General features: G+C 33.8%; 1 protein-coding gene across 7 annotated transcripts in view; it reads right to left on the bottom strand.

Annotated features, from left to right (window-relative positions):
* Positions 1–14,553, bottom strand: part of FTO (FTO alpha-ketoglutarate dependent dioxygenase) — a 260,795-nt gene that overhangs the window by 192,626 nt on the left and 53,616 nt on the right. For all 7 annotated transcript variants that reach the window (XM_075040261.1, XM_075040268.1, XM_075040264.1 and 4 more), the window contains exons 3-4: positions 13,151–13,811; positions 4,496–4,639 (exon numbers count right to left, since the gene is read on the bottom strand). In XM_075040261.1, the coding sequence (XP_074896362.1) occupies positions 4,496–4,639; positions 13,151–13,811 (805 nt within the window). The remainder of the gene's footprint in view (positions 1–4,495; positions 4,640–13,150; positions 13,812–14,553) is intronic.

The following is a 14,553-nucleotide window of genomic DNA, read 5'->3' as shown; positions in this document are numbered from 1 at the left end:
GTTGTCTTTTTGTCATCTATTTCACGAAGCAGATAAAAGGTACAGTGGGTTTTAAAGCACTGGCAAAAGCTTTGATATTCTAAACACTACAAATATCTACAAAAAAAAGTGAAATAGACTTGTGCTATTAGTTTTCTTAACTACCTTAAACAAATAAAGAATTTTCTTTTTAACCATATTACAGTGCCTTTTTCAAAAGCACAAAAATGTTTTTCCACCATTTCCAATTCTACTTGAATCCAACCGCACACAGTGCTTCAACAGGAGAAAACCTAACCAAACTGATTTTATTGTAGGTATGTCAACAAAAAGCACCAGGAAGGTATGTCTCCTTCCCCAAGAAATTATGGGGCAATGGAATACTATTTTCTTAACCAAAAGCTAGAGAGATGATCTGTCCCTAATTAATAAATATTTTTAGTTTTAAAACAAGTGTGCACAAACAAAACACAGAATTAATTAAAAGGCTGAACTAAAAAAAAAAAAAAAAAAAAAAAAAGATGTCCGGGATTTGCCAAATTTCATGATCAAAGTTTGGTGATGACAAATATGCTTCTGGGGTTCCAAGTCTTAATAATCAAGGAATACAGCATTTGGATTAAATGTGGACTCAAGAAAAAAAAAGGCGGGGAGGGGGGAGTGTTTAAAAAACTCCAACGCATTCAAGATGCTAGAGAGCAAAGAGGGTTCAAGTTAGTTTGTGGAAATAGAAGCAGATTAAATATCTAGAAATAGTTTAATGAGCCACTACATACATGTGGAAATGTTTCCATTAAATACTCATCATTAACCACAAGCCAACCTCTGCAATGTGTGCACCCTACTTCCGGCTGGTTAAGAAAATAATTTTTTGATGCTTCTTGAACTATAATTTGCTGGCAGTGGGGAGTGGTATAAGATTCCAAGTTCATCTTCATGCTGTTTTAAAACCCTAACCTTCAAGCAAGAGCTTGATCTATGGGAAACAGCTGCAGAAAAGTAAATCTCCCTTTGAAAAAGTCCAGAATGTATTTTTGTTAAGTATGTTTTGAAGTCATGGTAGGAAAATTAGTGAAAATTGTAAATCTGCTTGCAAATCTGGTCGTGTCTAACTCAAAGATTAGGGGAAAGATTCCAATTTAATAGTAAGACCATGACAACCCTAGTTAAGCATGCTCTAGGACAGAGCAGATGGGGCCCTTTGCTTACCTCCACGCGTTTTGGATTTATTGCATGCACCCAACACGTTTCATATTAGACACCCCTTGACTGTGTACTTGAGACAGCAGGGTTCAGTATGCACTTCCTCTGCAGACCAATATATTATTCTAAATTGAGCTAAAGTGTTTCCGTTTCATGAGTGACATAAAGTTCAGATTTGAGTTTTTAGGCAGCAGATTTGCAGTCATTCACCAGATCTTTTTTTCTTCATATTAGGAAAAGTAAGCCTTAAAAAGAACAAACCAAACCCACAAAAAACCTGTCTTACTGAAAGTAATTTTGGATTTTGTTTGGTTTTGTTTAAACAAAATACATTTATACTATTGTAATAGCTTACTTGAAGAATGGATTTGATCATCTCATGTTTAGTACTAACATACATTTAAATTATGGCTTATCATTTCATCTGAAGAGGACTGCTGAGAATGCAGGTTTAAATTTACATTTTAAGACTGTGTTTTACTAAAATTCTAACCAGAATAAGAAAAGACATTTTATAGACCCAATGAAGAGATGAACATAAATACTACTAAATGTCTACTAGAAATACTAAAACCCACCCCCAATCTTTTTGTTACTTCGATATACCCATTGGTCAGGATTTACAAGTTACTGTAATTGCACGTTACTATTAGAAATATCAAGTTACCACATTTTCTTAACTAAGATTTGTGTGTACAATATTAGGAAATAGTTGGGGTATTACAGGTACAGGAATTGATAGGACCTGACTTTTTAATTATAAGCAACATACTGAATTTGACAATTCAGTGTTTTGCAACATTTGTATAAAGCAGTAAGCACTGCACCATTTCAACAATTGGAAGAACAGACCTACAGAATTGCTAAGTTTTTTGCTACAGTCAGATGAGTCAATGGTAGTCAGAAAAAGTAGAGAGTCCTACTAATCAGTCCCTGTACATCAACAGCTACTACTAACTGCAGTACTCTTAACATATTTTCTAGATGCCTTACACACTGCTGCCACTGCTTTTAAAATTATGCCAGCAAGAAGACTCTGCTTACTAAAATGAGCTTCTGGAATGTATCACATACAAACGCACAAGATAAATGAATCTAAAATTGTATTTATTGTCAAGTTACTTTTTATACAGAGTTTTCATATTTTATCTTTTAGATGGAATCCTCAAGATGCCTCTTAAAAGTCAGTTCGAAAAAATCTTTACAGTAAAAAATACACTAAAACTGTATATGTCCACTTATATTGTCTTTCACTTCAAGGGAAAACGATAAAGGCAGTTCTGCTGTACATAGAAAACTAACAAAAGGGCCAGTTTGAGAATACTCTCTCCAACTGTATAAAGTAACAACTTTATTTAAAGTAATTGAGAAAAAAAAATACAGGTTATGGAAATGCAGAAGAGATTATCAAACACCTGGAATACAGAGCTCAAATCTGTAGCTCTCTACAAAGCATTAATAAGAAAGTGATTTACACATCATCTTCAGAAGAATGTTTAATATATCCTTTGTTTCCATCTAAACATGATCATCATGTTACGTGTTAAATAAACTAACTTTCTGACCCACCCTTCAGATGGCATCCCTGATAATACTTTAGTTACTGTATATAAATTCCATCGGGGAATAAAAAATGTCCTTATGATCTGGTAACTCAGTCAACTACAATCTACAGTATTTTGCAATAAAAATACTGAAGTTAGACCCCTTTTTTTATTAATTGCCTTCTGCATCTGTTGCCCAGCAAAGCTGCGCATGCACAAACTTTCCAGTCAGGAAGGATTAGGTAAGAAGTTTACTTGATGCCCAAACTGCTATTGCACAAAAATTGATTAATAATTCCCTTTCTAGGAATGTTTAGCTGCCACTTAAACTTCACTTTCATATAAGAAATATCTCTGTTTCCCTCAGGCTGCTATACTTTATCCACACAAATACAGAAAAGGGAGGCACATCCACACCACTGTGCCAAAAGATGTCACATCTTAACACTTGATTGTTCATGTCTGAACATACTTAAGAGCACAGAAAGTCCAATTCTCTTACTCAAGATACTTCACTGATGACAGTGCACAGGATTTGATGAGGTAACTAAGAACAAGGAATGGTATATGTTTTTTAAGACTGCCCACAAATGTATTGCTTGTAGTAAGTAAACTGTTTTCATATTTGTTGGAAGATAAATGTGAAAGGGAAAAGCAAAAAGACTGTTCAGCCCAAGAAGTTGGCAGTGTGACAGACAGGTCATTCTAGGGACGTTCCATGGAGTCTACCTTCCAAGTCACAAACACATAAACAGGGAACACTGCAAGTGCTCTTGCTCTTTGAAGATGATGGCCTGTTTAGTGACTTGGCTTGACAGACAATGTGATGTTGTCAGAAGCATTCCCTTCATGTTTTGAGTTGTGTGATTTAATAAAATTTGTTTAAACAAAAATGATAATCACGAGAAACACAAGCCAAAAGAGAAAGCAACAAGTTTTGTGTCAACAAGCCTTAGCCAGTTCTTGCTTCATTTCTTTCAATGGAAAAAACCTTAGTGTGTGAGCTCAGCTGCTCAAGTAAATGAACTCAATTTAATTTTCTTTTTTTAATCCTCTACACTTGAGATATTGAGACTTGCTCTTGGAGTATGACAGCTCTGTTCGTTATGACCTTAGTATAAACCTACTACTAGAAAATAGTATGTTTGAATACACGCATGGAAAAGTGTAGCAGACGAAGTGTCATGTCTAAAATTGGTGACCAATAAAACATCCATAGATTGGCATAACGGTTGAAACTTCAATAGCCACAGTACCAAAAAAAAAAACTTTCAGACTGCTACGGCCACAGCTTACGTAATACATAGCCACTCCATAAGCCAAATTCAAGAACAGGAATTTTTTTTACTGAACGTAACAGACGCAGATGCTCACAGTTACTCAGTAAAACTGCATTAAGAATAGAAAAAGGAATCAGCATCGACAAATACAAGGATGGGACAGATACAGCTCAACTTCTCACAAGATTTGGAGAAGTTTTGCTTATGGCCCAAAGCCTGACTTGGGCTAGCAATTCTGACTGCACAAAGGACAGAAAAGGCTCAAAAAGTATATTTCCTTTCTTAGCTGTGAAGTGAAAGAAACATTAGGAAAAAAAAGTTCACCAAAACACACTGGAAGTGGACAGTATTTATTATACACTCTAGCCAGATCTCATGTCATTCTAAATAGGGAAAGTCCTAAATGAAAGGAAGGTATGATAATCGATATTAAAATAAGTTTCATTTTCTCTGTTTTCAAAGTTCACCTTCTTAGCCCTTCAAAATTACCAAGCATCAAGTAGAAGTCTCCTTGGTGAAGTGGTATTGCTAATCCAGGTGTCTCTATGTCCCATGCTACCTTCAAGCCTACATGCCAAACGGCTGGGTCTCTTCCCTTCAGTTTTTGTTCATTACTTTCTTCCACAGCTGAGCCTTTAAAGAGAGAGGGAAAAACACCACAAACAGGACAGACAAGGTGAGAACCATAAAATACAAAATCTGGTCTAACAATACAGACTTAATGATACCCCACATTGGTACAATCTTAATAGACTTAAAATTTCTATAATCTCCATTTGGTATAATTACCATCTCCAAATTCAAAAGTACATAATAGGTAAAAAAAAAAAAGCAAAGCCATATGAGATCAAGAATTTTTTACAACCTACTTTACTGAGATGAAAACTTATGTTAACTACAAAGTAAAGGCAAATCAAGGCAAAGTTTGTAACAGACTCAAGTTTTTCTGAAGTTCTCAAGTACGTGAAATGGGAGTTTTAGTTAAGCTTCACTCAATTTTTTTTTTTTTACATTATTAAACTGTAAGCATAGAAGAAAAAAAAGGAAAAAAATGCAGCAACACTGACATAAAAATAGATAACTTCTGAAAGAATTTCAAGTCATAAACTGCCAAAGCATTTTAGGAACAATTTCATTCATTCACATACTTGCAATTTCACCAAATCATAAACTAAGGCAAAATAACGTGAAATAATGGGTACAAAACACAATCTAGACCAACAAAGTTAAGCAAATCTTGGAATCATATCTGTCACTCTCTTCTCAAAATTATTAGTCAAACATGGTAGATAACATGTGCAAGAGCCAATGAAGCTTCAAGACATTTGTCACAACATTTTTCTTATCATTAAGCAACATGAATGTGTTGAGCTTGGGGAAAAAATAATCCACTGCATAAAAATAGTATTTAGAGCTTAATCCCTCAGAACTACTTTCATAAGCTTACTTCACTGCAGTATAAATTGAAAGATACAGTCAGCATTTATAACAGGGTATTTGGGAGCTATGGTGTAACAGTTTTATGGCTAAAGTAACAGAGCATTTTGACAGAGGGAGGATGAAGTTTTAATAAGCAGGTGGCACAGGATGGCAGTGAACGGTTAGAAATGATCGACTATGTAGCATGCCTAATTATTGCTTGTAAGTTAGTAACTGTGTGTGCCCATTTCACTGTCTATTTCAAATGTGCTTTTGTGCAATGATTTTTAAAACTTTTGTCTTCATTTAATTCCTGAATAAAAACACTAAAATAAAAATGTATAACTCTTATTATAATATGCACATAAAAAGTGACCTTGAACTCACACTTTCAAAATATTCAAGTCATTCATCTCACATGGTTACTGCAATGTTTGTTTAGTTGGGGGTAGCCTTTAATATTTAATAAACTGTCTTAATTTTCTATGTCAATTAAATATTGCCTAAATTCAGGAAGCAAAGCACCAAAACCTTTTCAAAAGCTAATCTAAAGTTCTTAGTTAAAACTTCTACTGTAAATTCAGTTCCCATATTCCCCCGGAGCAGCTCTAGGCCTTTCTATCAAGGAGCACACAAATGAGAAAACAAGACCTAGCAAATACTCAGAAAAATCAATACTAAAGTCTTCAAGGGGCTTTCATATTTTCTGCCCTGTTCAGATAAATTGTAACTTAATTTAAGAAAAATGTTTTCTGAAAACTGCAAATAGGATGGCTTTCAAGGCATTTTTAATGCAATACATCATGGATATTATAAAAAGAGGTAACCTTTCTGAGTTAACTCTCTGTTATGCTGCTTTCCCATTCAGTTTGGCAGCAGCACTGTTCACAATATGGCACCAATAAAATATAGAACTACAATCAGAGACAGCAATTTCAATCAAAGTTTCCTGGGGTCTCCTCATAAATCCAGCACCTTTGGAATGTGCTCGTTAAAATGACTTATTTTTTGCAGTTTGATAAATTTTTTATTGCTTAAGTACAGAGTTCAAATGGAGCTCACAGTCTCCTTTTCTCTATATTCTCAATTATTGCACCTTATAATTATCAGCAGCAATTGCAACTGATTGCTCCTACCATGTTATTTTGGTAACAAATGGAAGCAAGCTGCTACTAGCTTTTAAATGCAAGCTATTCTGAAGGTGAGAGTGAGGGAAAAAAAAAACGCCTTAACATTTGTGGTATATCTCTAGGTAGCACTGACAAACTTTTACATAAAAAGAAGTTGTTATTAAATTCTCTGTGTCACATCTCAAGCATGACTGAATGCTGTATATTCATTGATATAATTACAGTTCCCATTTAAGTGAAAACATTTGGATGCATCTAAACCATAGATATTTGACAGTAACCATGTGGAACTTGCACATACACGGCACCTTAAGAACACGTATTTGTTTTAGAGTAGACCATACAGAAATGGTCAAATGTAGCAGTATTTAATAGAAATATAATAAAACTATCTGCAAATTCGAATTCTATTCATTAAAGATTTACAGAATTTGGCCTGCAAGAAATCTTTATGCTTGGATCCCAAATGGAATGGTACAACTAGGTAACAAACTTACCACAACTAACAACAATACCTCATCAAAACTGTAATTAAGGTAGAACCATGAAAGAGAGAATGTAGTTGCAGAGAACTGGCCACAACATTGTGCTTCTAATTAGACAGCTCAAATTTCAGAGATGTTCCAGCTCTAAGATGTGATCTTACCAGTTTTGGGTCATGGTTAGGTTCAGAACAACATGAAACTTGTTTTCCTGGGTTTAGTTTGGTTATTGTTCCACAGCAGGCAGTAAAAGTAGCCTTGAAAGGTTTCTTTGCTATTTGGCCCCAAAATCTTCCAGAGTTTGAGAGTTTTCTGACACTCTGAAACCTGAATGTTCTCTATTCAAGTAAAATTGTAATGCCAAACTACATCCTAAATATAATCTTAAATCAAACATGACTTCTTAGACAACAGAATCCCTGCCAACACATTGCTAAAAACAAGGACTGTAAACATCTACATTGTCATTAAATCTAACTGACCGTTGTTATATAGAACGGAAAAAGGAATTAGTTTTTTTTTACAGATTGATTGATTTTTCCAGAGTTTAAAAGAATTTTGGCACGTGTCCAGCAATTAATGAAATATATACATTATTACAGTCTTCCATAGCAATTTATACATGTTATATGCAAGAAGTGAAAAAAGCAGAGCATGCTTTGATTTTCAGCAGCTGGTGGGAAAGAATGAGTATCTAACAAGAGTTACTTCTTCTACCTTATTACTGAAAAGCCATAGCATAAGAGGTTAATTAAACTGTACTAACATTTTAAGTTTTGCTTGCAACTGACATTCACAAAAAGAAAAATCGGAAGATTTGCCAACATTGTTCTTATCAATTCATATTTGGAATACTGTGTCCAAATATATCAAGAACAAAAGCACTAAAACCAAAGAATATTCTGTCATCCCTTTATTCTTGAAGGAGAAACTTTATTTGATCAAATCAGTGAGAGCATGGTTAAAAAACCCAAAACAAACAAAACCCAACAACTATACAACCCACAACATTTAATTCAAATTATGATTTCTTTTTAGAAAACAGGGATTCAAACCTATTATTATAAGAGTAATTGGATCATTAAAAATTTGTGATTCTCTCAGAACATAATTCCAACTGGCCAGAACCTACAAATTACAGATGTGACCATTTCACTCACATACTTATTTCATCATAGAATGGTTTGGGTTCGAAGGGGCCTTAAAGATCATCTAGTTCCAATCCCGTTGCCATGGGCAGGGACACCTTCCACTAGACCAGGTTGCTCAAAGCCCCATCCAACCTGGTCTTGAACACTTCCAGGAACGGAAGCAATTTCTTAAGAAGTAATACGTATTTTTCTACATACTATTTGTATTCTTTCAACAAGCAATATTTTTACTACACTATTGATATTAGAAACCATTTAATGTAATTGTTTTCATCCTGCAGAAGCATCTACTCCATGACTTTTATCCATTAAGCAGTACATAAAGAGGATTATCAGTCAACTACAAATTTAGATTGACTTCAATTCTGAACTGCTTTTGTACTTTCAGGTTTGGGTTTTTTTTAATTTAGTGAGGAAACATACATCTGTAGTGAATGTCAATTATTTTTAATCACAATTAGTGTAGAAATGAAATAGCTGTCATTTGGTTTAGTGCCAGGATATTGCTTCTAACATCACAGTGTGAAAAAATACAAACAGCATTTTACAAAAAGAAGCATAAAACCTCCTTCAAGACCAGTCATTACTGCAACTAACTGTTACACCTTTCAACATTACCTTGTCAGTGAACAGAGCAGGTTGTTTAGTACTTCAAGAGATTTATACTGCAAGTAGGCCTTACAGGAAGAAGACAAACAAGATACTGTTAAGAATCTAGAAAAAACTACTTATCTAACCTCAAACATAGTTTGTAGGAAATCCAGGTAAGAGAAAGATGGACACTTCCAGTGACTACATTATTTTCCATCCCCTTTAAGTTAGTAACTGTAATAAGTCTCTACTTCAAAGAACATCTTTAGAACCAACTAGTGCTCTGCTAAGCAATAAAACTTCCTACAAAACTTAGAAAGACCTGAGGGAAAACTGTTCATTAGGAAATTTTCATGGATAAAATCCAATTTTTGAAAATGCCCTTATTCCACCAGTATTTGGATTGCAATTCACTTTTATAAATAGACCATGAAATAAAAATGGGTTATTAGCTTACTATATTAAAATCCTGAACAAGTTTTTACCTTAATGCTCTCATGTCACAGGATATTTGTAAGCTAATGTGTTATTAAAAATCCTAAATTGATCAAAATTTGGAATTCCTAGTCATGGTAAATTCTGAAAAGTAAATTAATTCCAAATAGTGTTAGTGACAGTATAATTGAACACACATTCTGTAATGTATTCAGTTCTGCATATGCACCATGACTACTGCTCATGCACTTTCATGTAGTATACATATTAAAAGGAAATTTCCCAAATTTTTGTAAGAGCCTATTCTTATCACTTAACCTACTTTTAACTTAGTATAATGTAATGCATTTTATTTTAATGTAAATAAAAGCAAATACTATTCAGATGAGCATTAAGCAAAATGTCCATCTTACTTGGTTGTTACAAACGTACCTCATTTGAAGTTGATTTGAAACAGTTTGAAACTGGAAACAAGTAAACAGTGATACTAATTAAAATATCAGCTTATTCCAATATCTTTATGTTGGCTCTCAAATTTCTTTTCTGGCATATTAAAAACTGCTTCTACTCCAATTAATACCAATCAAAGTTTCAAACATTAGATTTTCATTACGGCACCAAACATTGAACAAGCAAACAAGAAAATAAAGTTGTTTTAATTACAGTAGTATCTGTTTCAATACCATTTAATCAAATAAGTAGGTACCAAACAAATAATGATATAAAAATGCAAATTAAAGTAAAAAGAAGACCACATAACCTGAGTTGTGCATCTCTAAACAGTCCAACAAACAGTTGCCATAATACAGTAAGATTGCTTGACTCCTAGGGCTCCTGCTGTTCAAAATCTGAAAACCCGGGGATTCTGCATTTGTAGCAGCATAGATTGGTACTAGCCATGAAGCTCGGGAAGCCCAAGCTTCCCCGTGCTAAGGGGCTGCCACAGATCCTCAGTGTTTGGAGTACCACAGAGACCACTGAGAATTTGTGGAATAGAGAGCTGACAAAAGAATGCCCAAGACCTAGCAGAAAAGAGAATCAACATAGTTTTAACAAATATCAACATGCTTAATTTATGTTTGAATTTCCCACAGAATCAGTGTTTTCTCCCAGAAAATTACTAATACATCTAATCAACATCTTCTAAGGAAAAATTGTTCCATCGAAATTTTCTGACCACCTCTACTCTTTTTATTATGTATTCTATAATGATTTTGTGATAGTCTTTATACACTATATACAGTGAGAATTCAATGCTAATTCAATACTAAATGAATTAATGGAGTAAGTACTAATAAAAGATACTGGCATAAAAGGAAACTGTATTTATGGAAAATGGGAAGAGGAGTCAAAGATACCATTCTACAACAATCATCATAAAGATGGGGAGCTTCCTCATGCTTCACAGTTATGGAGAACTTGGTAAGAGATACAGGAAATATTGACAGTCTTTGTGAACTGCAGAAACCACCAACACATTGAAGTGATATGGAACTGGAAAAAATAATATTATAAGCACCGATAAGTTTCTAATCGCCAGCATTTGAAAGCTATAAACAGGAAATCAGAAGAGCAAAAAGACAATCTATTTATTGCTCTAAAATCAATTAGACTAATTACTCCTCTTGGATGTGCTGGGTAGAAAACTTCAACACACACAAGTATTTACTGTCACTTTAATTACAATGCGATATTCATAAACAGGTCCCATTTCCTCCAATTTATGAATAAGTAGGCCAACTATAAACACAGCTTCCCTTTAGGGATATACAATGGCAACCACAACCTGAACCCAGACAGGTGTGAGTGAACTGTTATCACATAAAGGTATACTAGAGGACATTTCTTCATGATGCTCAGGAGCCATGCTAGGCACCTTAAAATCCTTCTAAAGTTCATGAAACTAACTTGAGCCATGCTCAAGAGCTATCAAGTGGAATTCAATCTTGTTGAGATTTAGATCTGACTTCATAAATAATTTTCTTCCAAAAAAAGCATCTTTTACACTATCTCCAGCTACACTGAGGTTTTAATATCACCACCTCCTGCCAAGAGATCCCACACACACTATGTAACCAAATTTCAATTTAATCAAAAACTTTCAGAATCATTGCAAAAATACAAAAAATTTGATGTAGTAATTTTTTAATATTTTTTTTTGTAAATGTAAATGATAGAATAATCAATTTATTCACTGGAAAGCTCCTAGCTTTTTTTACGTTTTCACATCTATTTTGAAATTCTTCAGGAAAAAAAACCAAACAAACTTTCAGGTATGAAAAAAATCCCGTATGTGGCAAAAACACTAATTACATATAGATATAAAAATAATTTTTGGCTTAAATATTCAAATATTTATTTCTACCCTCATCAATCAAATCTTGCATAGAATTTGCCATGGTGTTAAAACAGCATAATTTTTACCTAACTTGCTGAACTTGAAGAAACAAAATCAAGTGGTGAGTTATGAATAAACATAGCAGCTTTCTTATTTGTTAATTTATAGCTCTGTGAACTTAAAGGGACTCATTTTTTCCCCCTCCACAAGCAAGTTTTATGTTAAAGTAAAAAGTTTTTAAGCATATTATAATAAATCCTCACACACACCATTATTACTTCAAGTTCACGTTTATGTTTCTTTAACTTAAAATGTTACTGAAAAAATATTTATCTACAGCACTACTAAAAAAATACATTTACTGGACATAAAATATCACTGCCTTTGGCAAATAGGACAGAAAGAAGTTAATGAACAAAATGACATTTCTATTAGTTAGGGAACCTCTTCTATTGAGTTTGCTAAGCCAGTTGATGTTTTATGCCCAGGAAAATGTAAATATGATGATTTAAGCTGAATGATAAGTAACAAAGCGACCCATAGTTTCAAAACTAATAACAAAACTAACAGGAGAATGCACATAAAAGTATAAGCTATTATTTTTACATCATGGTCTTTAGCCAAAATCTACCAAAGTCAACATGAATTCCTCCCATGTTTTGAAGCAAACATCACAGGATTTTTGGAAGGACCAAATTATGAAACGTAACAGAGCATTTGCAAATTCAAATCAAGTGTCTAAATTCTAATCTTATGTTTGCAAAACTGGAAAGCATTAAAAAAAATCCAAGGGTTTGTTCAAAAATTGTTAGGAAAAAATAAACCAAAATCCTCAGGTCTGTTCTTAAATAAAGATAAAAATGGGAAAGGTACATAAACTGAAAATTAAGTATTTAATGACTCTTCAACTACAACTACTATTTTTTCCCCTCCCAATACTGCATTTAAATGGTTTTTAAATAACTAAGAGCCTGCAAAGCCTGTCAGACTACAGGTCTTTTAATGGAAAACTTTCACCCTTCCCAACTACAGAAATGTTGGCAAGTCCTCCGCAAAACATGCATTATTAGCACTACAGCATGCCTAGAGAAAACGTATGTACTTCCAAGCAAATACAGTAATATTTTCATACAAAACCAACCTAAAATGATCTTCCCAAAGAAAGAAGAGTAGTAAAATCAGCATAAAGCAGAAGCAAGTCTGTATATGATAAATAACACAATAAAGATGGTGATCTCAACTACAACAAAACATTTTACAAGATAGCAAATATGCACATGCGTTATCCTGAAATAAGTATTTGACAGATTTTGATTTCCTGGCTCTTAGTCAGGAAGTTAATCATACCAATTTTTAAATCTACTTAGAGAACCACTGATAAGCCAGCTGCAGTAAACACAGGTATATTTTGTATAGGTTTTAGTAGAAATAAAGATAGGGCTTAAATACAAAAAGTACCACAATGGATTCAGAAGCACGTGACAAATCTAGATTAACATGCAGGTGTGCTTATGTACATACACACAAGGAAACATAAAAGAGCTTCAAGGATTTAAGATATTTATATCACTAGTTAACTCATACCTCCCATCACTCACCTTCACAGCTATAACTGTACACAGCAACCGTTGACCTTTCAACCAGATTCTCGTCACGGTGCCAGCTCACTGCCATGTTCCCCATTCCAAAATAAGGTTCTTGTTTCAAGTATAGCATTTGTAGTGGATCCATATAATTTAATAAAGTCAAGTTATAAGATGTTCTGTTCTTTAGACTTATGTAGTCATCCACTGATACACAACAACTGCTTTGATCTTTTGAAACTGACCCTTTATCCATAAAAGAAGTAGCAAAATTTTGCTCCCTATCTATTACAGTACTATCTTTAATTTCTTTGGTCTCAAACAAATTTTGCCCTTGTAATGCCTTGACTGCTTCAATATGCAAGTAGTCATTAAGTCTGATTAATGCTTTACAAGCATCATGTACTTGAGGACTGCAATATTTTATATCATAACCTTCAGTAGGCCAAGGAACTGTAAATAATCTTGTGTTCAAGTACTTGTAAGTGCATCCTGGGTTTCCAATTAATATACGAGACACTGGGGTAACAAAATCTTTTCCTTTGATCCTTACAAGATCTTGAAAGAAACAATCGTGTTTTCGCAAGGTCAGAAAGCCTTCTTGTACCATTTGATGGAGCTCTTCAGGTATTGTATCAGATTTTCTGAAAATCAGCTTGGAATATTTGGTCTTCCACTAAAGGAGAGAAAAACCAAACCAACAAACAACAAAAATAGCAAAAGAATTATTCTTTTTACAGGAACCAAAGTATTTCATATATTTAAGAACAGACAAGGTTAAGTTGACAAGTTATCAAGCATGAGTCTAGAATATGGTGAAGAAATAGATGCCAGTGTTTGTTACTTTATTTTGATATTCCAATATATTGCAGAAACTATGGATCTATATCAGTGGCCTGTAACCAGAGAGTATCACCAGGGCAAATCTCTAAATAAATAAATAAATATATCTGAGGATTCTGCAGAAATCAATAGAACATATAAGCTCCCCTGATGAATCTGTAGATAATATTACCTTTAAGTATACAAACAATAGAACATTAAGCAGTAACAAAGCGACTCCTCTTTTTGCAACAGTTGCAAAGACCATTCTGTCTCATTCTGATGTACAGAATTCTAGAGAGCTACATGATAAACTGAAATAGTTTCATATAACAACAATTTTTAGGGCAAAAATAACAAATAAAAATGTAAATTTTCAAAAAAGGCCAACGTTCTGCTGTGCTGCACCTCTATCATCAAAACAGTCCTTGACATACTAGTCCTTTCTATTTTCACATTCCTCAATGCATGCCAATTAGATCTCTTATTTTTATATAAAAGTTCCCCTTCTAGATAAAAGCAAATTTCCAAACTTATTTTCCTCCTCATCTCCCCACACGTAATATCCTTTTTCCTCATATCCTCTTCTGGCCACA

The sequence above is a fragment of the Buteo buteo genome, chromosome 11 (assembly GCF_964188355.1).
Source record: "Buteo buteo chromosome 11, bButBut1.hap1.1, whole genome shotgun sequence".
Taxonomy (NCBI): Eukaryota; Metazoa; Chordata; class Aves; order Accipitriformes; family Accipitridae; genus Buteo; species Buteo buteo.
The sequence above is the reverse complement of the archived record's forward strand: the minus strand, read 5'-3'. Positions and strand labels throughout refer to the sequence as shown.